General features: G+C 43.0%; 1 protein-coding gene across 3 annotated transcripts; it reads right to left on the bottom strand.

Moving 5' to 3' along the window:
• Positions 1-983: 983 nt before the first annotated feature.
• On the bottom strand, positions 984-26,345 carry Utp14a (UTP14A small subunit processome component). Of its 3 annotated transcripts, NM_001014113.2 has the most exons (15): positions 26,208-26,268; positions 24,778-24,853; positions 23,984-24,054; positions 23,148-23,212; positions 19,344-19,486; positions 18,962-19,114; positions 10,254-10,373; positions 10,057-10,151; positions 9,362-9,485; positions 9,199-9,276; positions 8,139-8,526; positions 5,653-6,050; positions 4,712-4,905; positions 4,511-4,610; positions 984-1,386 (listed from the first exon to the last, which is right to left on the bottom strand). In NM_001014113.2, exons 1-15 carry the CDS (start codon positions 26,231-26,233, stop codon positions 1,120-1,122), a joined length of 2,298 nt encoding a protein of 765 aa, NP_001014135.2. In that variant the 5' UTR covers positions 26,234-26,268; the 3' UTR covers positions 984-1,119. The 3 variants fall into 3 exon arrangements, with proteins under 3 accessions (NP_001014135.2, XP_038955777.1, XP_038955778.2); XM_039099850.2 differs by lacking the exons at positions 984-1,386; positions 4,511-4,610 and having other exon boundaries at positions 4,825-4,905; positions 5,566-6,050; positions 26,208-26,345; XM_039099849.2 differs by lacking the exons at positions 10,057-10,151; positions 10,254-10,373; positions 18,962-19,114; ... (3 more) ...; positions 24,778-24,853; positions 26,208-26,268 and adding an exon at positions 9,579-10,003.
• Between the last annotated feature and the right edge of the window lie 1,129 nt (positions 26,346-27,474).

Raw genomic sequence — 27,474 nt, 5'->3', positions numbered from 1 at the left:
CATGTACAAAGGGAAACAAAAACTGTTCTGGGGAGACACAGGTCTACTCACCCCAGACAGAAAGCCCAAGAGAGACCAAAGTACAGATACCACCGAAGTCCAACTTGGTGAACCAATGAAGTTTACTGGGCTTGTGTACAGGAGTAAAATGACTGAAACCCAGCTGCATCATTAAAGCCCACCCCAGCATGGGTGACAGCTCACAAAGCTGGGCACCTGGAGCACACTGTGCAGTTCAACGTGCTGGAGACTGTCCTTTCCTGGGGCCTCCGTTGATCTAAACCTCTTCCAGGCAGGGAATCATCCAGTTTAAGATAGTCTTTGCAGCTCATCTCTCTGCATCTGCGAGCTCTCAGCTTTTATCCTTTACACTGGCGGGCAGGGCTAGGGGTGGACTGAAATCAGTTTTAGGGAGTTCCTGAAGCTATTCTGAGTTGTTACCTTAATGCTTAAGGAACTTCCTGCAGGATAGAATGTTTATTTCCCAGAGGAAACCAAACTCCCTACCGAGCTACATCTCCAAATGATAGTCTACACAGCACCCTGCGTGAGCTGGAAGGCTCACAGATGCAAAAAGTTAGTTACAACTCCTGGGGTTAGACCCCACCCAGTTCAGCTTGGTTCTAGGACCAATCAAGGACAGGATCCAGCTGTGGTTTATACACGCTTCTAGATTCAGAGCTTAAACCACACAGTACTTTCTCAATCCCCGGTGGATCATGATTGATGGGTGACACACCAGAGACTTGGATTCATTTTCTAAGTTTTCTTTTCTTTCTTTTTTTTTTTGGAGCTGGGGACCGAACCCAGGATCTTGCTAGGCAAGCCCTCTACCACTGAGGTAAATCCCCAACGCCATTTTTTTTTAGTTTTCATGACCAGTTACAAGTCTTGGTTAGGAAAGGAAGTTCCCCTGATAAATACTAAGTGTGTGACTTGAAGATTCAACAGGGAGATAGATAATACAGAAGGCAGTCGAGTTATAAAGGTAAACAAAAAAGGCATTTATTTCTAAGATATGGCTGAAGTACAGTGTTTATTAAGCCAGTTTTGGAATTAAAAAATTTGCAGCACAGACAAAGCAAAAGAATAGTCAGGGCACTCCTCAGATATTTCAACCTATAGAGCTTTTTTCTTCAGTTGCTTTTGATGTTTGCAGTGTCGTTTTGGATTGGTCTGCATGACAGACAGGTCAGACCTTGGGGAAGATTGGCGACCCACATCGTCTGCTGTTATGGGCTTGATAATATGGCCTGGCTTGGTCACAACCTTGGGAGCAGTCAGCTTTTGGAATGCTCGCTGGGTGATCCATGTGGACCCTATGGGATTCTGGATGGTCCTTTCAAATTGCTGATGGTGGGTGAATGGATACGGAAGCACCCGCACCTGGAAGGCAAAGGAGAGATTCAGTGTGGGGGCCTCGGCTGCAATACTCTAAAGGCAGCTTAGAGAAGGCACAATGGCTCGTGCTTACAATCTCAGCATTTGCAAGGCTGAGACATGAGGACCCCAAGTTTAAGACCAGCCTGTTCCAGGTAGTTCAGTTTTATATGACAATCACAGGGAAGTAAGGTTTTTAGAGGCCAAAGTACCTAAGTGTTCCCATACAGTCTTAGGAGTGCCAATCTGTCTGAAGTTATTTGGTACTCATACTCTCAGGCATAGCCAATGGTGTTGGGACTGAAAACCCAGAAGAGCACTTCTGTCTGGCTACACCAGTTTCATGGCTGCTAACCACTAGGTGCTTTTATACAACACTTGTGAAGCCCTGGAGTACTTGTGAATCTTTACGATGGATTCTGATCCCCCTATTCTCTTACTGCTCTCTATTTTCTCCTTTCATTGTTTGAGATAGAGTGTCGCCATGTAGCCCTGGCTGGCCTGAAGTCTCGAGGAGATCTACTTTCCTCTACCGTTGCTTCTTCATCGCTGGGATTAAAGGCGTGTGCCATCATGCCTGACTCCCTTCCTCTTTATGGGTGATTCTTTAAATCTGAATCCTGAATGCTTCCTGGTGCCTGTGCTCAGCTCCATCCTCTTCAGGCATCAGAGGATATAGAGCTGGTTGGCCCAGACAGATAGCACCAGCCATCCCCCTCAGCACCAACAGGTGTGTAGACAGGAGAGTGATTTCCCCAAATAAAGTGTGAGTAGTGTGAGAGAAGAGAACTCTTGAATTCCTGGTCCTTGTCTTGTGTTCTACTCTATCAGAGTGCTATCCTCTAGGAATACTTCCCCAACCCCAGTTCTGAAAGAAAAAGGCTGCCTTTCCCTGTAGGCTAAGGAAATCTTGTTTTGGTTGATGTTCTTTCTGTATATGTGATTGACGGTTTGAAAGATAAGTTCAGTTTCCGGAGTCCTCTCCTGTCTTGTTACACTTCATTGTATTGCTCCTACAGTGCCTAGTTATAATTCAGTGGTTGGAGCTGAACAACACTTTCCCATGGGTCACATATCAGATTTTTATATTATGATTCATAACAGTAGCAAAATCACAGTTATGAATCAGCAAAGAAAATAATGTTATGGCTGGGGGGTCAGCACAGCATGAGGAACTGTAGTAAAGGGTCACAGCATCAGGAAGGTTGGGAAGCACTGAGCCAATTAAAAGGAAGCAAGTTGGGGATGTAGTTCAGCTGGTGTGCTTGCCCAGCACACACTAAGTTCTAGATTCAACCCCTGGGACCACATAATTCAAGACCTTGGGAAGAGTGAAGAAGAACAGATGTTCAAGGTCACATTCAGGTATACAGTGAATTCAAAGCCTGAGCACACTATACACGAGATTCCCCTCTAAAACAAAGACAAATGAAAAGCAGGAGATTCCTGGCAATCATTTCCCGATTTGCTGTGACAGTAGTAACTTTACATGAGCTCTAGGAAGGATGCCTGATCTTTTCTGAGACCCATGCTCTGAATTACAGCTGTCATCTGTAATTCGGCCCATTGGAACCTTCTCCTACAGTGTGGGTCCCTGCAGATTAAATAACGTTATCATGTGTGGCAGCGAGAGCTTCTTCATCCACTGAACCATTGCAGTAGCACTCTCAGGGCATTCCTTCCCTACCCATTTATATCCAGTTGTCTGCTTATATAGTCTCAGCTGGAATCACAGTGGCGACAGTTTCTGCAGTGATGGCTTTAGAAGCTAAGATCAAACAATATGACTGAATGGTCACCTTACAATTTTTTGGTGAGGGCCGCACATATCCCAGGCTGGCCTCCAACTGATTGTGTAGCCAAGGATGACCCTGAACATTTGATCTTCCTGCTTCTACTTCCAGAGGGCTGAGGTTAGGGCTTACAGGTATGGTGGTTAACTGAGCCTAGAGCCTTGTGCATACTAGGAAGTATTCAAGCAAATGAGCTTCATTCCCAGCCTCATCTCTGTTCTGTAGCCATTACACAGTTCATTCCTTTTTTACATGGGCAAGTATAATTCATGTCAGTATCACACTTACGAGGGCCAAACGTTGGGTGGGAGCATACAGGTTATGGAGTTCAATGTCATTTGGGTCACACACTCAGCCCTAGAGCAGCCCAATTTCTCTCTGGATCTTCTGCCTATTTTCTAACCTTTCCACTTTATGTGACTGTACCCAACAGTGCTTGGTATTGCCTATGTGATATCTAGGGGACCATGGTCTAGTTTCCTGTTACAGTGCAAACATCACTTGCTTAGTATTATTATTCCCTTTTTGAGATAGGGCCTCACTATGTAGTTCTGGCTGTCCTAGAACTCATTCTGTAGATCAGAGGTCCACCCACGCCAAGCTCATCCCTTGCTTATTAACAAATGATTCCACTTACAATCCCTTCATTTTTCTGGTTTATTATCACTTTTCTTGAGACATGGCTCAGACCTTCTGGTTTCTAAGTGTTACCTTGACTACACGTACAAGCCTACTGCAGAGTGGTTCATTTTTACTTTGGCAGAACTCATTTAAAGCACAATGATCGGGCAGTATCAGCTCAATCTGTGACTTGGGGACTTCAGTACTGCTTGCAATGATGCTCTCTTCAGACTAAACCTGGTCAGTAGTTAGAACAGCACAGCCTGCCTGGCTTTGCTACTCTCAGAGGAAAAGACAGTGGAAAAGACAAACTTGATCTGTCGGTGGTCATCAGGCATCCCAGTCAGGTATGGTGACACATATACTTTAAGGGGTGCTGAAATTAGGGATTAGAGGTGTGGGTCATGCCCAGCACAGAGGATTTGGAGTTCAAGGCCAGCCTGGGGGTACACTGTTTCAAAAACACAAAGGTAAACAACCAAAAAAGGAGGGGTTGGGGATTTAGCTCAGTGGTAGAGCGCTTGCCTAGGAAGCGCAAGGCCCTGGGTTCGGTCCCCAGCTCCGAAAAAAAGAACCAAAAAAAAAAAAAAAAAAAAAAAAAAACCAAAAAAGGAAAATATCACACATCCCTCTCACCACTGATGCTAAAATAGTTCTCTCAAGCAGGGGAAGCTGGCGGGGGAGATCAGACAAGTAGAGAGCTCTCTAAACCTTACCTGGTGAGCTGCAATGTGGATATTACGCTTCTCATTAATAATCACGTTGGGCAAATTCTTATCTTTTCTTGGAGGACCTTCAGGGGCTTTAATGAGAAACCTGGAAAACCAAATAGTAAAAGGAATATTTTAGTCAGGGGGACACACTTAAGGGAGAGCTGGAGAACTATGCACTTCTGACAGGCCTTTTTGTCCTCTTACCGGCGTCTTTTCTTAGCACTGGGCTTCAGGTCCATCCCGCCCCACTCTCCCCAGCCAGGCAAGGTCAGATCCACGTCCTTTGGCTTATTGGCCTGGACAGCTTCTCTCTTCTCTTTTAGGAACTCTTTGATGACATCATCCCCAGCAAAAGCTTCCTTTATCATTTGCTTTTGGTTTCTCTTCACTTCATCATCCTAGGAAGAAACAAGATAGAGGAAAAAAAAGAAGAAGAAAGAAAGAAGAGTGAGAACTGGAACTTGTCTCCAGAGTGCTTCATGAGCAGACCGAATCCTGGGTTATGACGTCTTAGCGCCCCCTAGCGGGAAGTGCGGAAAGGATGATCAATTCGCAATAGGAACCCATCAGCCAATCACACTCGAATTTCCTTGTTTCTCTCTAGGGTAAATATCCTTAGCTCATCATCATGACACAATTTCAAACCTTCAACAAGTTAGTTTTAGGGTCAGAGAAATGATGGCCGGTACCAATAACAGAAGCTCCAAGTAGCCTGGCCAGAATGTGGACTTCTAGCAACTTATATACCCAGGCAGACAGGGTCCTTGTCTTACTAGTTTTAATTACTTGATTTGGAGTTGGGTGGAGGGAGCTTTGGCAGATCACTCACTGCTCTTTGAATTGTGCCTGGATCCAGCCAGAACATTCAGTGACTGCCTTCTCCTCTGAGGGCAGGTTGACAGTCACCCCAGGGAACTGTGGTGCCTCTGAATTGAGGCAGCATGTGTGGCTCAGCTGTGTCCACATACCTACATCTGGTAAACTGACACTTGAGCCCAGCATGGTGCCATTGTAATCTGGACCTCTTAACTCCTCAGATACATTCCAGCAAAACAAACCTGCATTGACTGCTGTGTGTAAGAAGGACCCATTCTGTTCAACTGTCAACCACCCCACCATAAGCCAGGGATCCTGGCTCTGCTCACCAACTCCTCCACTGTTGTCGGAAGTGCCAGTGATGTCACAGAAGGAGTTCTTGTAGTCAGGAGGTTCTGTAGACTAATCATCTGCTCCTTCTTGTTTTTCCCCTTGGTCTGATTTTGTGGGTTCGTCCTCATCTGCTCCCCTTCTACTGAAGGTCTAGAGAGCTCCTTATTTGGAAGACTGTACTCTTTACCTAGCTCTTCTAGTTCCTCCAGAGTTCGTACTCTCTCTGGCCTCTGCAGCAATAGAGGCTCATCTTCCTCTGGGCCAGGTTCCTCTTCCTGGACCAGGCCAACAGTCTTTGCTGGACTCTCCTTTTGCTTCTCGAATGGATGGTTTTCCTTACTGAGTTTCTTAGACAATGCCCTCAATTCAGATAACACCTCCTGGTTGGTAGAATCTGAAGGGCAGGGGCAGAAAAAGGGATGAAACTTGCCAGTTTCCCAGTTAACAAGTATTTGTCAAGTAATTACTAAGTGCTGGGTACTATGAAATACATTCTAGTATGAACAAACAGGGCCCTATTTCCCAGGTAGTCGACTGCTAATGACCAGGACTGGGGCTTAACTTCCCTGTATAGTAAACTCCACTTGGAAAGATCACCCCAAGTTCTTTTTATTTATTTTCAAAGTGTGGTGCTCGAGATCAAACCCAAGGCCTGGTACACACCAGCCCCCACCCCTCCCCCCAAAGGGCAAAGTTACTTTTTCTGAGACAGGATTTTCCTGTGTAACAGCCCTAGCTATCCTGGAAGTGACTCTGTAGACCAGGCTAGCCTCTCACTCACAGATATCTGCTTGTCTGCCTTCCAAGTCCTGGGTGTGCTGGGATTCAAGGCATGTGCAATGTTGCTAGCCTCACTTCATACTTAGTTGAATAAACTTATTTCTTTTCATATAAGTACATGTCATATATTGAACCTATCTCCCCCTTTCACTACATACCTTAAAATTTTATAACCTGTTGTGTGTGACCGGGTCAAGAAAAAAAAAATGAAGTGGAGCTTTTTATTGCATACCATACTCTGAACTGCCCATTGCAATAACTGAAGTTCTTTCCTTCCCCTGTGGACTGTGCTTTCTAGCTTTGGCTTGATGCTCTTGTATCATTTTAGATCGGACCTTGAGACAGGTGTACCAAATTTTTTCAAGAATAAGTTTCCGAGTTCGTTTCCATGGGGTGTGTATGGGGGAGACATCCACTTTCCTTGTATTTTAGGTCATTGTTTGTTCTGCTGACACTTGCTGGGTTTATCTTTCTTGCCTACACGATCAGTTCCCTCCTCTCTTCCTGGAGGCCAGAATCTTACAATCTATCCCAGATTATCCTCAAATTTGCTCTATTGCCTAGGCTGGCCTTCAACTTCCTCTCTCGTTTCCTAAGTACCAGGACTATAGGTATGCAACACACTTGATAACCAGTTCTTATGGGGCTCAGAGGGAAACACTGGCATTCTGTAGTTGTACAGACTTGCTCCACAATCTCAGCCTTTAATGCTGGTTCCCCAAATCCTCAGAAATGATTGTTTATAACTACTAATTCTAGAAATCTCTACTTGAGAACATTTCTGTGAAGATCATCATAATGCAGTCTAATGGCATTGCTTTAAAAATACTTTTTATAGGCTAGGGGGTGTGGCTCAGTAGAAGGATTGCCTAATATGCATGAGGCCTTGGGGTTCAATCTCTAGCGCTGTAAGAAACTAGTGCTGGTGGCACATACTTGTAATTCTAGCACTCTACAAGTAGAAGCAAGAGCATAAGGTCAAGGTCACCCTTGACATAGTCAGTGTTAAGGCCACCATGGGCTATATGAGATCATGCCAAAGGGAAAAAATTCCAGTAGCCTCCAGGGCATGAATATTGTTTACAGAAAATCTTGTCATGAGACCAAGGATATAGGGAAGTGGTGCAGCACTTGCCTAGACTGGTGTCCGGAAACCCATCCCAGTACTACAATAAGTAAACTTAGCATGAAGCCTACAGAACTAGTCATTCTGGGGAAGTGGTACCAGATAGAGACCCATAAAATCTAGCAATTTCCAAGAGTCACTTTCTCCCTTTACAAGCAAGACAAAAAATAAAATAAAATAAAATAAAAGCAAAACATTTAAAGCAGTTAAACAATTTCCCCAAATCTACCTGTAAGTCTGAAAGTACAACTAGGTTGACAGCATCTTACAAGATGCAAGTCTGTAGGTAGCAGGAAAGCTAAGCCACACCCTCTCTTCAAGGTTGAATGAGTAATGTCCTTCTGAAGACTCTAAGCCCCAAGAGCAGAAAATGTGTTGGAGCGCATTGCATTTGCTTATCAAATGCCTGAGAAGAAAAATGGTTATTAGAGCTCTAATTTCACTTCAGGGACCCAGTATACCCACTCCTGCAAAGCCCCTAGAGCCTAATCACTGTGTAGCACGTGTGGGTGAACATTTCCCTTTGCTCCATCCACAGCAATATGAAATTGTCCCTTGCACCTCCTCACAGCTCACCTTTTGGCTTTTGGTCACGCGCTGGCTCAGCATCATGGTTGAGCTCTGATCTTTTCCGAAGGGATCTCCTTTTCTCCAACTCCTCCAACAATTTGCCTTCCTCTGCCACTGGTTTTTCATCTCCCTCATTTTTAGAGAACTCGGGGGCCGCAGGCTCAGGTAGTTGTTCAGGATCGGCCTGGATCTCATTTTCTTTTGCATCATGATTGCAACTCCGGAGCATCCACGGATTGGGTCCATGGGCAGCCTTCTGCACTTCGTTCACTATATCAGGGACTAGGGCTTCTTCCTCTTCAGCATCTCTCTCTTCCTCACTCTCTGAAACAACTTGCAGCTTTTGTGTCAGTTCCTTGTTCTTAGCCAACTGTTCTTGCATAGCTTGGCGGGCCTAGAGGAAGGAGTGCCCCAGCGCAGGAGCTCTGTCATTAGTGACCACACAAATACTGCTCCTCTCACTTTTAAAGTGGCCTTTCTTTTCCTTTCCTTCTCTCCACAGGGTCTCATTAGGCATCCCAGTCTGACCTTGAACGGGTCCTGTCTCAGCCTTTCTAGCACTGGCTTTACAGGTATGTATCCCAGCATTTCAGCTCAGGCTGCTGCCTTTGTTTTTCCTCAGAGTGCTGGGGATGGAACCTTGGGCTTTCAGCATGCTGGGTAAGTGCCCTCTACCAATGGGCTATAGCCCAGTTTTCCTGTTCATTTGGCATTTCCTACAGGCACCTACTGTTTAAACATTGTGCTAATAGCCATGGAATAAAATGGGAAGACAACATAACCTTAAGGAAATAACAGATGAAATACTATGATTAAAAAACAAAACAACAAAAAACAAAAACTAAAACAAAACTCAAGTTCCTCCCTCTTTTACTAGATCTGCCTTTCATCCTTTTTCACCTTTTTCTTGTCCAGTTTCCTCTCTGCCTTAAACTTTTTTCTGATGTCTCTATATTCCTTGCTTTCCATTCATCCTTATGTCTTTTCCAACTCTCCCTTTGCTGCCATCCTTGAGTACCACTTGTCCTTTTCCCTCCAATTCCATCACTTCTTGTCCAGGTCTTACCTCCAGGTCATATTTTGCCATAATGGCCTTTGACTTGGCCCATTTCCCACTGTTTTGATGCTTAAGGCTCATTCGTTCCTGGAAAGGAAGGACAGGGTGAGTTCTGTAACACCTTCTAGGGACAGTTGTTGGCAAAGGTGAGGAAAGCAAGAGGCAATCTCACCAGCATTCTGGCTTTTTCCATTTTTTCCAGTTCTTCCAATGCAGCATCAGGATCAACCTTCCTTAGCTGCTCAAAGTCTTTGAGGGCCTTCTGGGCCTTTCCCTTCTTCACAATTTTGTGATATCTACAGGATAGAGAGGAGGTGGGAGCTTAGGTTTGGCTGAAACACTGAATGACACATGCAAAAGTGGCCATGCTATCCAAGGGGTTTCCTTACACAGGTGCTAGAATGGCTACCAGAGCTGGTTGACTTGGAGGGAGCCAGTACGGAACCTGACAGGGCTGACTCTCAGACCCTCCTCCAGACTTCTGCAGCGCAGACTCTCCTGCTTCTACAGCTCTAAGGAGGAACAAAACAAGTTCCAGAGAGGCAAAACAGCCAAAGAGAAGTCCTACTGGATTCAGCAGCTGTGGAAGTTCAGAGCTTACTCTACAGAACCACTCCATGTTCTTTGGAAGGAGAAAGTTACCAAACAGTCCTCTTCTTGCAAAGTCAAGCATGAATGCTAAAGCCAGAGGAGAATGTGTTACTGAAGCAGGTGCAACTACAGGAGGTTGGTTAGAAAAAAAAAATGACCAGTCATTCCTACACAGGACTCCTTTTCCATGACACTAACTGCCATGTTAAAAGTTCTCTTCAAAGAAGTTGTGATTAGCCACACCATTTTCTTCCAGGAGATCCGTAGCTTCCTTACTTTTTACTTTTGATTTTCTTCATTCTTCGAGCCCTGGCTTCATAGTAGGACTGCAGAGCTCGGGCCCTCTGAAGCTCTGCTCTGCGAATCTTAGCCTACAACGAATGACATTTACAGTGACTCCTGGACTTGAAGTCAAATGCTGGGAGATGCACAGCATGCCTCGGTGTGTGAAATGGTCTACATATACCACTTACCTCTTCCAGGCTCATGGCTTTGAGGGAGGCTTTTTCCACAGGGGTCAGTAAAGGGTCTGTCACTGGCTGTTTGTTCTTATGGAGGAGGTTAAAGATTTCCTGTTCCAGTGGACTTCTTGCCTTAAAGAGGTAACAAAGCACATCAAATTTTAGGTTCCAATCTGGCTGTTTCAGAGGAACAGACGATGCCTTATTTTATTCTGAATTTTAAACATTCTCTCTCTCTTTTTTCCTCCCCCTCCCCCTGCCCCACCCCTCCACCTCCCAAATGAAGCTAGCCCTGGCTGGCCCGGAACTCTCTGTAGTCCAGGTTGCCCCGGAAGTCATGGTGCCTTCCTGTCTCAACTTCCCTAGTGCTGTGATTATAGGCACGTGCTACTATACCCAGCTTGAATTTTTTAAAAAAATTCTAGTTAACACAAGTTGCACAGGAGCCCCAGGCACTCTTTTGTAAATCAGTGGGGGATCAGTTTCCTTTATCAGTGATCAGAAAACAGCACTCTTATTTTCTTAAGAATATAAGCATGATACCCTTAAGTCAAATGCTGGGAGGAAAGAAAGCAGCACCAAATTGTCATGTTAATTTTAAAAGTCCAAAACTGTCAGAAGTGATGGCTGATGAATGCCTATAATCCTTGCACTTGGGAGACAAAGGCAGGATGATAGCTACAAGTTCAAGACCAGGCTGGGTGATATAGCAAGCTTCTGACTCAAAGAAAGTAAAAGACCCCTACAATGCTTTACATATTTGAAACAAGCACCAATTAATTACCTTAGAGCTGGGAATCTCAGGGTCTTACCATAAGCATCCTTTAAAGAATAGTTCTACAGGGAAGGAGATATTAGATCTTAAGCATTATTTGCCATTGATCATATTAACTGGAAAAAACCAACCTAGAGGAGAACTCGAATTTTTTTTTTTTTTTTTTTTTTTGGAGCTGGGGACCGAACCCAGGGCCTTGCGCTTCCTAGGTAAGCGCTCTACCACTGAGCTAAATCCCCAGCCCCGAGAACTCGAATTTTTAATGCACTTACGTACTTAGGTAGTGCTGAGGACTGAACTCAGTCAGGGCCTTACGTATGTGAGGTGAATTAAGTGCTGTACAACTGAGCTGTTTAATTTTCAAGCCCTCTTTTTTATTTGTATGATATAGGATTTTGCTATGTATACCACAGCCTGGCAGGCCTCAAACTTCTATCTTAGCCTTCTAAGTGCTGGCATTACAGGTATGGGCTACTATGTCTGATTTCCAACTTTCTAGTCATTATGAACAAGACAAGAACAGTCATTCTTAAGTATATTTTCCTAGTACTTTATGGCAGGTATGTGTTTTAATTCCCTGAGCATAAAAAGACATTGCTTCTTTAAAAAAAATGACCTTCATATAATCATACGGCTTCCTTGTAGATAAAAATTTACCTCGACCCATTTTCTAACTAGGCTCCAACTCCTTCGTTTCCACTTACTTTTGCATGTTGGGTGGTATCTATGGAATAAATAAACCGTGCACCAGCCATTTCACATGTCAATCAAAAACCCCATTTGCTGCTTGACTGACATGTGAGGATGACTAAAATAATCAGGCCAGTCACACCATGGTCCATCCTGACAGGGCACAGAGACAGCCTTAGGCAACAGCCACTTTCAAACTTCACACACATATTATGCACGTTTTTCTTCAGCGGCCACATGTATCACGGTCAGTATTAAACTTACAAATATCTGAGCCAACGCATAAATACATATCATCACATGTTACACAGTGCTATTGATTTCGCCGTAAACCTAGTCTACTGAATGGTAAAGGTGCATGTTCTTCCATTTTTAGTATCTGCAGCGGTCATCAATCCCAGGCTACAAAGTGATTTATATTACAATGTTGTAATCGCCCTTCAAATTCAATTCAATTTGCCAACATGTATTGATTGTAGCTACATTCCAGGCACTTGTGAGGGGTGCTAGGACTACACAATTAATTAAGATAGATCCTGTCTTCATAGAGCTCAGAGCAAAGTGCTATATGTGCTACTAACAGCATAACATTAATGGGTTAAATGTTATTCTATAAAGGTAAGCACACAGGAAGGAACCATGAATTCTGATTAGGAGATGTGTGGGTTAGACACGGAAGGAAGTAACTCTTAAGATTCAGGCTTTGAGGCTTACGCTCAGTTTTTTCAGGAGTAGGAAAAGTTCAAATAGATGAGCATAAACAAAAACACAGGTACCAGGAAATGAATGGTACCTAAGAACAATGTGTTCAACACAGCTAAATACTAGGCATTTTTATATTTTGTCCTCTAAGCAGAGTGCCTTTGATAGATTTCGATTTAATTTTTACATTGATATTGTGTGTGTGTGTGTGTGTGTGTGTGTGTGTGTGTGTAGGTATGCTCAGAGGACATCTTTTGGGAGTCAGTTCTTTTCACCATGTGGTGTGTGTGTGTGTGTGTGTGTGTAGGTATGCTCAGAGGACATCTTTTGGGAGTCAGTTCTTTTCACCATGTGGTGTGTGTGTGTGTGTGTGTGTGTAGGTATGCTCAGAGGACATCTTTTGGGAGTCAGTTCTTTTCACCATGTGGGTCCTGGGGATAGAACTCAAGCTGTCAGGCTTGACACCCTTACTTACTAAACCATTTCACTGGCTCATGATAGACTTTAAGTAGGACAGTGACAATTTTGCGTTCCAAGATGGAAATCTTGATGGTTGTGAGGACCTTGACAAGGACGGTGAAAATGAAACTGAAGAGAAAACAGTTACCTGTAGCCATAACAGATTTCTACAAGACTAGCCACCCACCACATGTGCTAAGGGAATGATCCAGGTTTTCAGCCTAGGTGACCAAATAGGGAGTTAGGCTGTTACCAGAATAAAGGGAGTGGTCAAGGCTTGCGAATCTTGCGAAATGTAATGATCTGTTAGGATAGTACACAAGGAGACCCAGGAGATGACTGCTTTGTCATAGAGGCTGTCAGACAAGTCTGATTGAGAGTGACAGCCAACTCAAGAGACTAAGAATTAATAGGCCCATGAAAAGCTGGTGAAATAAGGCATCAGAAGTACGTAACAGAAGCCAAGGAGGAGAAACTAAGAATGTGGTATGTCAATGTGTTGTCAAATAGGCTGAAGAGTGTGAATGAGGGCTTTGGATTAGGGAATGGAGACTCATTATTAATGTCCTTGGAGACAAGTGGCAGTGGAAACCAGCTCTCCCCAAACCATGCCCCCATTAGATGATACTGAGATTTGCTTCCTTTTGTAAAAGCTTAAAACGGAATTTAACTTTCCCATTTTTTTTCCTATCCTCAACTTTAATTTTTTTTTTTTAGTTGGAGACAGAATGTTGCTAAATTGTCCTGGCTGGCTAGACCTTTCAAACTCCTGCCTCAGTTTCCCAAACAGCTAGGATTACAGGCTCATGCTATCATGCCCAGCCCTACATTCCTTGATTCTGTCTTGAACCGGAAATCCTCTAGTCTTACCCTCCTCCTACGTGCAGAAACTGTAGGCAAGCACACTATGCCTAGGCAGACTGTCCCTTTCCTAAGACGGATCTCAGGGCATTCCAGGCAAAAACTATGACACACAGCCTAGCACTTCACTTTTTATAAAAATCAGTTAGTGGTTCCAATGAGGTTCAATAGATATATTCAGTTTTTGCTCATAGTCTTTACAATTCTGGTAGCAAACTAAAGTATGGTGGTGCATGCCTGCAATTCCAGGACCCTGAGAGGTTGATGCAAGGAGTCAAGGATAGTCCGTGCAAGATGCTGCCTCAAAACAAAATGAAACAGTGAGTGTACATTACAAATTTTCAATATCCAGTAGGGACATTCGTCATTTATTCTCTCTCCCCCTTTCCCTTTCTGTCTTTGAGATAGGGTCTCTCTGTGTAGCCGTGGTTAGCCTGGAACTCACAAGGATCCACCTGCCTCTGTATCCTGGGTGCTGGGATTAAAGACATGCATCACTACGTGTAGGCTTCACCCAGCAATTTCTAATGAACTCCCTCTGAGAGCATATTGAGACAAAGATTTAATGGGGACACTTTGGGGGAATGCCAGTGCCAACCGAAAGAAAGGAGAGATGGCGAAGAAGTTACCTTATATCCTCTCCTTATAAAATTTGAATTTTACAAATGCTTTTTCCTGCGTTGTCTCACTTAATTCTCTTCAGCCGGAGTTAAAGCAATTTTACAAAGCAAAACCCAAACTACAATGTAGGCTTTTTGATTGTCCACCCCCAGAATCCTCATTTATTACCCTCTTTGGGACTCTGAACTCCTAATTTGCAAGAACAGAACTAGAAGCTGCTAGCCCAAACTCCTTCCTTATCTTTCTGTACCATACTAGCATAGACTCTCAGGGTAAGTAGAGCTTCTGGGTCCTGCTCACTGAGGAAGAAGGTGTGCCATTCTCAGTGTAGTGTCCTTCACCAACATGGCACTTCTCCTGCTACCTCCCAGATCACACTATCATTTGGAAAAAGCAAAGTACAGAACAGTGTGTAAACTACTACTTTCCCCAACAAAAAGCAGGTAAAAACCCTAAATCAACAGTAAAAGTTGAGACAGGGTAGGGTGAGACATCACTAACTATGTATCTTCTGTGCTTTGTTATTATTGTTGGAAAAAGGCTTTCTCTGGGTAGCCCAGGCTGTCTTGGAACTTGATCTGTAGACCAGGCTGGCTGCAAACTCAGAGATCTGCTTGTCTCTGCCTTACCAAGTGTTGGGATTAAAGGTGTGCGCCACCACCACAACCACCACCGGGCATTCTTTATATTTTTGAACTCTGTAAATTGTTATTATCTCTTACATTTTCCCCTAAATTCTCCCTTCATCCTGCAGTCACACTTTATACTTGATCTCTTTTCCATATAGAAAAGCAATGGTCCTAGAAAGAGAATGCTAGTGACTTTGAAAATACCATCAGAAAATAGAACTTAATTCCTTAAGAAATGACTATTTGTTTAGTTACAGTACAAGTAATGTAATTTTAACTAGCCTTCATTAGCTCAACTTACTGATAAAAAAAGACATCATCATTTCTGTTTCTTCTAGAAAACACAGAAATATGAAAAAGCATCTCTCTCTCTCTCTCTCTCTCTCTCTCTCTCTCTCTCTATATATATATATATATATATATATATATATATATATATGGTTTAGGTAGTTTTCTTTGACTATTTTGTCTTGAACACAGACCAGTCTAGAGACTCCATGCCAATGGTATATTAGGAAAGTGGCTGGCTGTTCTGAAGTTGTTCATATAGTAAAAAATAGAGACTCTAGGGATCAACTTTAATTTTGCTAAGAATGTAACTGCCATTCTACTTGAACCGCATCATTCCCTACCAACATCATTTGGTTTATAAGATTTCAAAACCACTAAGAATGCCTAATAATAAAGAGCTGGAACATTAAAACCTATCCAACTTACATACCCATGATCATGCAAAATAGCAGGGGTTAGTATTTGGGAAACACAGCTTTAAAATAGTCCTCTCAACTCAGTCATGAGTTATTTGCTAAAGTTGTCGTTAAAGAGTAATATATATCATCACAAAATCAAACTAATGGATAAGAAAGAAAATACAGGGGCTAGAGAGATGGCTCAGTGGTTAAGAACACTGACTGCTCTTCCAAAGGTCTTGAATTCAATTCCCAGCAACCACATGGCAGCTTACACATGTCTAACTCCAGTTCCAGGGCTTCTGACATCCTCACACAGACATACATGCAGGCAAATTGCCAAGTACTTAAAGATCAATTATATAAAAGGAAAAAAAAACTTAGTTATGTTTCCTTTATCTTGGCAATTGTCTTAGTTTGTATTTCATCACTGTGAAGAGGTACCATGTCCAAAGGAAACTCATATAAAGGAAAACATTTAACGGGCTGGCTTACAGTTTCAGAGGTTCAGTCCATTATCATCATGGCAGGTAGCATGGCAGTGTACAGGCAGACATGGTGCTGGAGGAGCGAGGGTTCTACATTTTGATCCGAAGGCAAACAGGAGGAGACTGTCTTCTGCAGGGTAGAGCCTGAGCGTAGGAACTCAGAGCCCACCCCCACAGTGGGGCACTTCTTCTAACAAGGCCACACCTCTTATTAGTATCACTTCCCATTGGCCAAGCATATTTAAGCCATCACATTCTACTCCCATAAGCCCCCATAAGCTTGTTAAACACATGAGTATATGGAGGCCTTACTTAGCCATAGCACACTTAATGCAAAATACATTTTGTCCCACTTCAAAAGTCCCATAGCACACGTAAATGCAAAATACATTTTGTCCCACTTCAAAAGTCCCATAGCACACGTAAATGCAAAATACATTTTGTCCCACTTCAAAAGTCCCATAGTCTTTAACAGTCTTAACAATGTTTAGAAGTCCAATGTTAAGTCTCTTCTGAGATTCATGCAATCTCTTAACTGTATTCCCCTATAAAATCAAAATCAAAAAGCAGATCACTTTTTGCATTTGCTAGGTACTTCCAAGTATCACAGGATATACATTACCATTCCAAGATATCATAATGTAGAAATACTAGACCAAAGCAAGATAAAAAATGAGTTGGTTGCGCAAGGCCCTGGGTTTAGTCCCCAGCTCCGAAAAAAAGAAAAGAAAAAAAAAAATGAGCTGGTCAAACTCCAAACTCTGTATTTCCATATCTGATATCCAACTTCTTTCAGATTTGTTAACTGCAACACAATTCCTTCTTTTGGGCTAGTTTTACTCCCTGATAGCTGCTTTCCTCGGCAGCTATCCTATGGCTCTGGCATAGCTAACATTTTGGGGTCTCCGAGGCAACTTAACTTCACAGCTTCTTGTTCCAATGTCTGGGATCCATGTAAGATCTTCTGGGCTCCTCCAAAGGGCTGTATCACTTCTCCAGTCCTGTTCTCTAGCATTCTAACTCTAAGGCTCTGTTGACTCCACTCCACTGCAGCTGCTCTTGGTGGTCATCCCATGGTTCTGGCTTCTCCAATACACTGGGGTCTTCTGCTGCAACTAGGCTTCACCAATAGCCTCTCACAGGCTCTCTTCGTGGTGCCAAGCCTCAACTTCTTTGCATGATCCCTTCAGTCCTGAGCTGTCAACTGGAACTGAGGCTGCACCTTCACCAAGGGCCTCTCCCAGCCTCTCACACTATCCAGCCTCAGCTGCTCTCCATGACCCCTTCATGTCTTCAAAACCAGTGACCAACTGGGTGATTCTTACACATTACCAAGTTTGGCTGCCAGTACGATGTCTGTCTCTGGAACACAGCTTCTTTGTGCTCCCAGAAAATACTTCCCGGAAGATTTCACCACTAATTTCTTAGCTTCAGCTAACCAGTATCAACTGTCACAGTAGTCCCTTCTATTTTTCACTCTAAAGCCAGAGCGACATGGCCAAAGATGCTGAGTTCTTTTCTGCAGGGACTTGCTGGGGCTGGAACATGGCCCTCTTGTTTTATTATATTACCAGCAGCTTCTGTTTTCCAATGTTTTCATTCACTGCCTAAGTTTGGCTGTTCTGTGGCTGACCTTGAACTCTGCATGCCTGTCTCCCGAGTTTTGGGATTAAAGAAGTGTACCACCATGGTTGGACCTAAACTTTTCTTTACCTAGGACTTGCTCTGTAGCAGGCTGCCCTTGAACTCAGAGATCTACTTCCTTCTCTCTGTACCATCATGGCTGGACATAATAAACTTTTCTTTAATTTCTTTTTATAAGATCTGTGTAAGTTCTAGATTGTAGTTCATTCCAGATATACCAAGTTGACAACCAAGAATAGTGATCACAATTCATTAACTGTCAATTTGACACACAGTATTTCTCCTTTTGTCTAAATGAAATAACCAGGTCACAATGAAGCCTAACATAATTATCCCTCATATAACTGCAAACACATAAGGAATAAACTCAGCTCGGTGGGATCTTGCTCTGAAGTTACCACTGCCTTAATTCCATTTAATATCCTTGAACACAGGATTTAGCTCCTGTGTTTATTTCCTGATGCTCTTTAATACTTGAACCATACATTTTCTATTTTTCCTTTCTCAGTTTGCTCCTTCTGATCAAAGGTGCTTCATGAGAGTGAATCACAGGACAGAGAGTCTATGCCAGATTTGAGATGCCATTTTGAGATTTCCTTTGTAATTAATCTAAATCTCTTCACTTTAGCCTCAGGCAGACTCTTCAGACAAGGGAAGCCTGGCAGCTTGGAGACAGACATGGTGCTGGAGGAGCCTCTTAATCTAAAAACAGCCAGAAGGAGTCTCTTCTGCAGGTGGCCTGGAGGAGGGTCTGTTCCACAGTGGGTGGAGCCTGAGCACAGGACCTCCAAATCCAACCCCACAGTGATATACTTTCTCCAACAAGGCCACAGTTCTTAGTAGTGCCACTTCCCATGGGCCACAAGTATTCAAACCACCACAGCAGCCATATGTTATGACTATAGGTCTGTATCACTGTGGTGTCTTTGTGGTGAGATGGCTTAACAATAAAACTAATAAAGTCATGCTTTAAATACAAGAATAATTAACAAAATGATTATAGAGCTACTGTATGGCTTGGCAATATATTACCTGACTGACAGAATATAGTATCTTTTCTTTCTTTCTTTCTCTGACCACTAAATAAAATGACATAAGCTGCCATAATCTACTCATTCAAACTGGCTGAATCTTCAAGGTTCGCTCATTTTGTTGCACTCACCTTCCACTCACAAAACACGTGTTCCATGGGAACAAAAGTCGGCTCCTTCTCCAGAGGAAAGACCAGCTGCTCTGCTGCCCGGTTCTTCTGAACAACAGAATCCCATTTGGAGAGGGCTTGTGAAGTGTTACTGAAGGCCACTTCTCTGTGGACCTAAACCAGGCAAAGTATATAAAAGGACCATGAAATCCCACACCAAACTCAATAGAATAACAAGACACCTGGAGGCAATGTTTCTTAACTGGTCCCTGCCCCATTAATCAGAAGCCTAGAGATGAATGAACTTGCTTACTTTTGAAGACTATAGCTGCCTCAACTTTATCCTCTCTTCTCAGTTCAAGGAGTTCCCTCTAATGAATGGACCACTTTCTATGTAACTTACCCGTTCAACCTCTCCTTTGTGAAGAGGTAATTCCAAAGTCTTCTTTGATTTGACTCTATTCAGTTGCTTTTTAACAGCAGCCAATGAGGATGAAGATTTAAGAGGTTCAAGCAAATCTGAAAGGGCCAATTTTTCTCCAGATCCTGTGGAAAGGCCAATTTTCTGGTCAGTTTTTGAAGTGAAATGAAACACAATATAATTTAGGAAGTTTAATTCTTTATCCCGAGCTATAGTGACACCTCTAATGGTGAACATTTCTAAAGATGTGTTGAATCAATGCTATTAGTAGTATACTGTTAACTGTTCTGAGAGGTTCCACTGGTGACTATTAAAAACACAAAACTCATTCAAGCTACCTAAGTTCAAAACAGGGTGGAAAAATTTGGTTATCTACAGACAGCAATTATACCACTAGACCCTTTTCTTTGGTTAGGGGCAAACAGAGTATCAGAATGTAATCCTGGGTGGCCTGAACTCTCATGGATACACTTACTTCTGCCTCCTAAGTGCTGTGAATAAAAGGTTTAAGCCATCATATCTGATGGATGAATCATGAATTTTTTTTGTTAAAGATTTATTTATGTATTATAGTGTTCTGCCTGCATATATGCCTGCACACCAGAAAAGGGCATCAGATCCTATTACAGATGGCTACGAGCCACCATGTGGTTGCTGGAAATTGAACTCAGCACCTCTGGAAGAGCGGTCAGTGCTCTTAACCACTGAGCCATCTCTCCAGCCCTTGCTCTTTTTTTGAAACTGGTTTCTCTGTGTAGCCCTGGCTGTCCTGAACTTGCTCTGTAGACCAGGCTGGCCTCAAATTTAAGAGATTCACCAGCCTCTGCCTCCCAAGTGCTAAAATTAAATCTGTCCTACTACTGTCCAGTTTGTCATGTAGTTATTCGTGTGTATTAGCATTTTTTTTCCGGAGCTGGGGACCTAACCCAGGGCCTTGCACTTCCTAGGCAAGCACTCTACCACTGAGCTAAATCCCCAACCCCGTCATGTTTCTTTTCTTTGGAGGACTGGGATTCTCTATCTTGAGCCTTTGCCTTGTGCCATGCTGCATGCGTTGAGAAGAACCATAAGGAAGAAGATACTGATGTTTCAGAAGCCAGAAGAGAAAAAAAAAAAAAAAAAGCCAACCCCTATAGGTTAAAGACTAGAACATAAACCTGAGACTGCAGTGCTAGAGGAAAAGTTCACCACCTTAACTGGTCAAGGAAGGAAACTTCCTATTGTAGTGGGTGGTTTAGCAGAGACTCAATCACCCAAGTGACTGCTGCTGGAACCCAAGTGAACAGTGGCACAACGCTTAGCTATAAATGGACTGTCTGCATTACCCTCTTCAAGGGAATACCGTAAAAGAGGGAGGCAAGAGATGCCCTGTTATACAGCAGTTTCTTCAAAATGGAAACATTCTCATAGGAGAGAAAGGGAAGGCTCATGAGTCTCACAAGGTAAACCAATGTCATGTGTCTGGGAAGTTGAAACTTACTAAAATTATCCAGGTCACTCCCCTCGCTTTTACAGATGAAGTAAACAATTGCTGAGGGAGGGGACCTGACCATTCAGCCGCAGAGAGGTTTTCTTATTCAAGTCCTGCACGAAGTCTAATGGCAAGACCCAGTTATTCTACTTCTGGGCCTATACCCAAAAGGTGCCCCACTATTCCACAAGGACACATGCTCAACTATGTTTATAGCAACTTTATTTGTAATAGCCAGAAGCTGGAAACAAGCTAGATGTCCCACAACTGAAGAATGAATAAAGAAAATGTGGTACATTTACACAATGGAATGCCATTCAGCCATTAAAAATAAAGATATCATGAATTTTGCAGGCAAATGGGTAGAACTTGAGAATATCATCCTGAATGAGGTAACCCAGACCCAAAATGACATGCATGGTATGTATTCACTAATAAATGGATATTAGTCAAAATAGTACAGGACACCCACGAAACAATCCACAGATTCAAAGAAGTTAAGCAAGAACAAAGGCACAAACAAGGAAGCTTGAATCTTACTCAGAAGGAGAAATAAAATAGGCATCAGAAGTGGATGGAAATTGGCAGGGTGCATCTCTGATACTAGCTGGAGACCTGGGATGGGGAGGTTAAGGGGAAATCTATGCAGGTAACCCTAGCTGAGACCTCTAGCAGTGGGGGATATGGAGATTGAAATGGCTACCTCCTATAGCCAGGCAGGACTTCCAGTGGAGGGAGGGGGACATCAACTCATCCACAAGACCTTCAAAGCAAAAATTTACCCTGCCTACAAGACTTGCAGGGATAAAAATGGAGGTTGAGGGGGCTGGAAAGATGGCTCAGTGGTTAAGAGCACCCGACTGCTCTTCCAGAGGTCCTGAGTTCAATTCCCAGCAACCACATGGTGGCTCACAACCATCTGTAAAGAGATCCAATGCCCTCTTCTGGTGTTATCTGAAGACAGCTACAGTGTAGTTATATATAATAAATGAATAAATAAATAAATAAAAAAAAATGGAGGTTGAGGGAAGAGCCAAACAACGACTGGACCAACTTGAAATCCATCCCACGGGAGAAAACCAACCCCTGACACTTGGCTATGCTTGCAGACAGCCTAGCAAAACTGTCTCTTTAAAGGCTTCATCCAGCAGGACATGGAAACAGAGGCAGACCCACAGCCAAACATCAGGTGGAGCTCGGAGAGTAGGGAATAGGATTGAGGGAGCTGGAGGGGTCAAGGACACCACAAGAGCACTTACACCATTCAGAGACTGAACCAACCAAAAAGCATACATGGGCTGAACCTAGGCCCCCTACATATTTGTAGCAGATATATAGCTTGGCCTTCTAATAATTGGAGTAGGGATGTCTCTGACTCTGTTGTCTACCATTGGACCCCCTTTCACCCAACTTGAACCGCCTTTTTGGTCCTCGGTGGGAGAGGATGTACTTAGGCCTTCTGGGACTTGATGTGCCAAGGCAGGGTGGTATCCTTCTTTGAGAAGGGAAGGGGGTAATTGGGGGTTGTAAGGGTGGGACTGGGGAGGGGAGGGCTGCAATCAGGATGTAAAGTGAATAAATAAAAAAAATTAGTGGGGAATAAAAGAAATCTAGGGACACAGTATTCTTGAGTCCTCACTAGTGATGTCAGTAATGCAGCTACTTTTGGGTCATTCTAGCTCCTATGAGTAACTCTTTACCCATATTCCTGTTAGTCAGCCCAATATAAACTCTTTGGCTTACACATACCGAACAATTCTGAAGGCTCCAATCAAGTCTAAGAGCCAAGATATTGTGTTAGGAGAAAGCCCTTCAAAACAGAACTTGATTTCCTCACGTTCCGGTGGAATACTTGTGTCCTAACTTAAGCATCATGAGAGAATGGGTATGATATATAAATACAACTGTGAACACCAAAGAGCTATACATGCACAACAGCTAAGCTGGTAAGAGGAAGAAGCTACTATCATTCCAGTCACTTTATATAGCACACACATTTAATCCCAGTGCTTGGGAAGCAGATAAAGGTAGATCTCTGTGAGTTCAAGGCCAGCCTGGTCTACAGAGTGAGTTCCAAGACAGGAAGGGGTACATAGAGAAAAGGTATCTCAAAAAAAAAAAAAAAAAGAAAGAAAGAAAGAAAGGAAGAAAGAAAAAAGGTTTCAAGTCACTGTAAGCAATAAGTAAGTAAGCAAGCAATCTTACTGAGCTCCACAGAAGGTACTGATCTAAGCATTCTTCACACGACTACACTTAACCCATTCCCACAGGTAAATATTTACAGTTCCACGCATAAATACCTTTTCAAAACTTACCTTCAGAACTAACATTAAACTCAGACACTTTCAGACCAGCTTCAGATCTCTCAGGCAATTTCCACCTAAAATTAGGGGGGAGATGATATAATAGAAATAGACACATTTACATTGGGAACACTCACGCTTATTTTGTTTCAAAGGTGCTAGAATCTACGGTTTCAGATATGCTATGCAGGTGCACTACCAGTGAGCTCCACCTTTTTTTCAAAAGCAGCTTTGGTTTTACAGTCCACGCCCCCAAAGGTCGGCTCCCGTCACTGAGCAACCAAACTGTTCCTAAACATAGTAACCTAATCCCAATCTCATCTTTTAATATAGAATCAGCCCTTGAAAAATACAATGTGGAACAAGGAAAAAGCACAGATGGATTTGAACCCAAGATCTGTCACTTACAAATGACTGACCATGGAGATAACATTGAATTACCTTCTTTAATGGAGCTAACATGTATTCAACGCTTCCAAAGACTATAGATGAATTAAATAAAGCTCCCAAAGTGAAATGCTCTAATATACAGTTATAGCGATAAGGAAAGTAGCCATCATACAGTTTGTTAGTTTTTTTTAACTATATGCTACACACACGTGCTAGGATTGTTACAAGAGACAATAACAGTCTCAGAAACAGCTAGTTAGACAGTCAGCAGATGGCATAAAACTTAAAGGCCATTGCTGTCAAGCAAAAGTATTTGAGAGTTTGTTTGATCCTCCACATGGTGGAAAGAACCAACTTCTACAAGTTGCTCTGTCATGTCCACTGGTGCTACATAGCAACACCCACATGAAAAAAGCAAGAGCAAGCTTATAAGGTGGCCAACCTCACAGGGACATTACCTATTTTTTCCACTAAGGGAACCAATTGCTTCCAGAAGTTTTTGATGCTTTCTTTCTCCATCACTGCCCGCCTAGACACAGAAAAGGAAAATCCATCAGGACAATGAAAGGAGGGAAGAGACAACTTGGAAAAAAGTCCATATAAAAATTTTGGTTCTGGTTGTTGGAGAAGGGAATCAGATGAGATATTATATGCAAACACTCTAATACAAGCTGGAATTGGAACTAGGAATTGTTTCAGAATCCAACATCTTCACAAGCAATGTAAATCCTTGGTAATTTGGGAGCTAATATCCTGATTTTCAGAATATAGCTAAAAATATACATAAAGTGTAATAGTTCAATTCATAGCCACAGTTATCAAAGTGGTTTTTTTTCCCTCAGGAGAAAACCCCCACTGGCCTTTTTGAGCCAGGGTCTCACTATGTAACCCTAGCTAGCCTGGAACTTGCTCTTTAGACCAGGCTGGCCTCAAAATCATAAAGATCCACCAGGCTCTGCTTCCCGAACGCTGGTATTAAGATATTTTACACAGGAGGAAAAACAACTTAAGTAGTTTTGTCACAGGAATAGGTTTAAGATTCAGTTAGCTTCAGAGCAAATTCTAGCATAGCCAGAGCTGCACAGAGAAACCTTGTCTTGAAACCCTCCCCAAAAACAATACCACCCCCCAAAAGACATCATATGTTAGAATTGTATTCACCTCCCCTTACACACACATTTTTATTCCCCTTTCGTCTCCAGGAATGTTTTGATCACCATCATTTTGAGACAGTTCAACAGCTCTCACCTACCTCATCTTCACTGTCACTCAAAGGGTAGTTGGTTGGCAAATCCATTAGATCGTCCTGCTGGCTCAAAGCCAGAAGGCTGTTTTAAAAAGACAACATAGAAACATGAAACAACTCTTCTAATTAAAATAACCTTTGAACAAACAGTTCTCAACCTGGGGGTCAAGACCCACAGGGGCCAAAAGGTCCTCTCCCATGAGTCACATATCAGATATTATGCACGTTACAATTAAAAACAATAGCAAAATTTCAGTTATGAAGCAGCAAAACTTTATGGTGGTGGTGGGGTTGTCACCACAACATAAGGAACTGCAGGGCTGCAGCATTAGGAAGGTTGAGAACTACTGGTCTAAAATATCAGTTTGTTCAGTTCTAAGTATTCTTATCTGAGAAGAGGTGCAAAAACAAAACAGAAGGTAATTAGTTAAACTGTCTTAGAAGGGAGTCAGGTATCACTTCCAAGATGACAATATCGGCATGGGAAAGACAACATTGGTTAGTGGCTAATACTATATTTCTATTACTTACGGTGCTTCAATTTCCCATTGACGATACTGCTGTCCTTTGAGGCAAAGGTAGTTTCCTAATTAACCATTTAAACGTGGTTTTTGGTTTTTCTTTTGAGAGTTTTTCTGTGTAGCGTTAGGTGACCTGGACCTTGCTTTGTAGACCAGCCTGACTTAGAACTCACAGAGCCTGCCTCTGCCTCCCAAGTGCTGGGATTAAGACATGGGTAACCTTTTAAACATTCTACTGATGCTTCTATGCATCTCTCACCGGTCAGGTGCCTTGATTAAGTGCAACTTATTGAAACTTTAACCGTGATAATTTGTTCCCAGAACTGGGGAAATAGGGGAATGATTGAAACCAACGAGTAAACGGGTGCTTAATGTGATTAGAATTTAGGAAGAGTCTACTAACACTTACCAGTGGATCTCGGTATTTACTAGGCAAACATTACCAAATGGACTACATTTAGATTTTCTAAGATTGAGGGGTAACACAGGAAATACCAGAGGGGAGGAAACACTGTGGATGACTCTCGTACAACTTGGCAGAAACACTGTGGATGACTCTCGCACAACTTGGCACTCAACTGCCTGCGCAGGTCGCGCGTGGCAGCGGCAGAAAATGGGCACGTGACAAAGGGAAATCAACAGTAACTTTAAAGGAAATCGATAATAAATCTGCCAAGAGGCAGACGATCATCAGGCCTAATAGCGATGCAACTTAAGAGCCGAGAAACAGGAGCGAAATCTATTTAAATTAAGGGGCTTTAGGATTAATCGCCGATACATTAACTATTGGCAGGGTCTTGGGAGGCGAATCTCAAACAAACTACTGTTTGTTAGAAGATGGCTTCCACTTCCCTAAATGCAGGAAATTCAGCCCTCAAATATACCCGGGAATCTCCTTTCCCTTTTACGTCTTACCCCTTCGTAGCTTTGATCGCGCTCATCTTAGTAGCCGGTAACTCACATGGGTCAAGAACGGAAGCCAAAGAGAGAGCAACCTCTTTGCCTGCCGCAAAGCAATTTTTGCTTCCGCCAATCACGCACGACATTCTCGTCATTTCCGCCCAGGGAGAGGTTTGCAAAGTATTGGCGGCGCTTCAGGATTGGTCGATGTTAAAACCCGGCTGCCTGCCAGTGGGCCGTACTGTCCGTGGGTGGGACTTGGCAGTCCCAATTCTTGGAGGTTTGAAGCTTACCTGTGTTATTTTCCCCGCGTTTGGTTTTCTTGCCGTCCAAGATTAGTGAGGTGAGGGCGAGGTTGTAATGCTGTCAGGGACGGAGCTAAAACCAAAACCAAACAAAGCGTCCAGAGCCAAGCCCCGTTGGACTCTGTCACACAACTCAGGACTGGCCAGCTCCAGACTGTGTTGAACTCCCGCATAGTGGCCAGAAAGATCTCGGAGACGTCCGAGACGTGAACAGAGCAAGTTTCTTTCCATCTTAAGGGAAATTCCTTTTGATCCGGTGTACAGGCGATTGCAGATCACTGTTCCCTTTTACTATACAAGAAAATGTCACTCAAGAATGAGATATGAGGCAGAAAGGTCTCTTCAACTACATCTGGTGCAACATAGTAGGACCCTTACACACACACACACACACACACACACACACACACACACACACACACGTTTTATCCGGGCCAAAGCTCGCTGGCAGACTGTAGCACAGGCATGAGGCACAAGGTCCTATTACGACAGTTCGTATATAGTTCTGGCTAGCCTTAGTTTGGTGACCCCGTTGCCTCAGTACTCCACCTGCTGGGATTACATGCTTGTACCACGTCTGGCATACTGATTTTTAAATAAATATATCTATGTGTGTGAGCTCACTTGTATGTGTATATGTGTACACTGCACATATTGAAATCAGAACAACTTGTAGTAATTTCTTCCACCATCAGGCTTCAGGGGATTAGATTTAGGTTCTCAGGGTTGCAGGTCAAATGCATTTGGCCAGCCTGAGACTTCTTGCATAAAAATATTCTTGCCCTTAAGTCCAAGTGGATCAAGGACCTCCACATCAAACCAGATACACTCAAACTAATAGAAGAAAAACTGGGGCAGCATCTTGAACACATGGGCACTGGAAAAAATTTCCTGAACAAAACACCAATGGCTTATGCTCTAAGATCAAGAATCGACAAATGGGATCTCATAAAACTGCAAAGCTCCTGTAAGGCAAA

Source organism: Rattus norvegicus, chromosome X (genome assembly GCF_036323735.1).
Source record: "Rattus norvegicus strain BN/NHsdMcwi chromosome X, GRCr8, whole genome shotgun sequence".
In the NCBI taxonomy this organism is placed as follows: Eukaryota; Metazoa; Chordata; class Mammalia; order Rodentia; family Muridae; genus Rattus; species Rattus norvegicus.
This window is presented reverse-complemented; position numbering and strand designations above follow the sequence as displayed.

Excerpts from the sequence above, each read along its gene's own strand:
- Utp14a (NM_001014113.2), bottom strand. The coding sequence starts at position 26,233 with ATGAGCGCGATCAAAGCTACGAAGGG. Across the intron at positions 19,487-23,147 it reads GTTTAATGTTAGTTCTGAAG|GATCTGGAGAAAAATTGGCC; the intron begins GTAAGTTTTGAA and ends GCCTTTCCACAG. Across the intron at positions 10,152-10,253 it reads AAGCCATGAGCCTGGAAGAG|GCTAAGATTCGCAGAGCAGA; the intron begins GTAAGTGGTATA and ends CATTCGTTGTAG.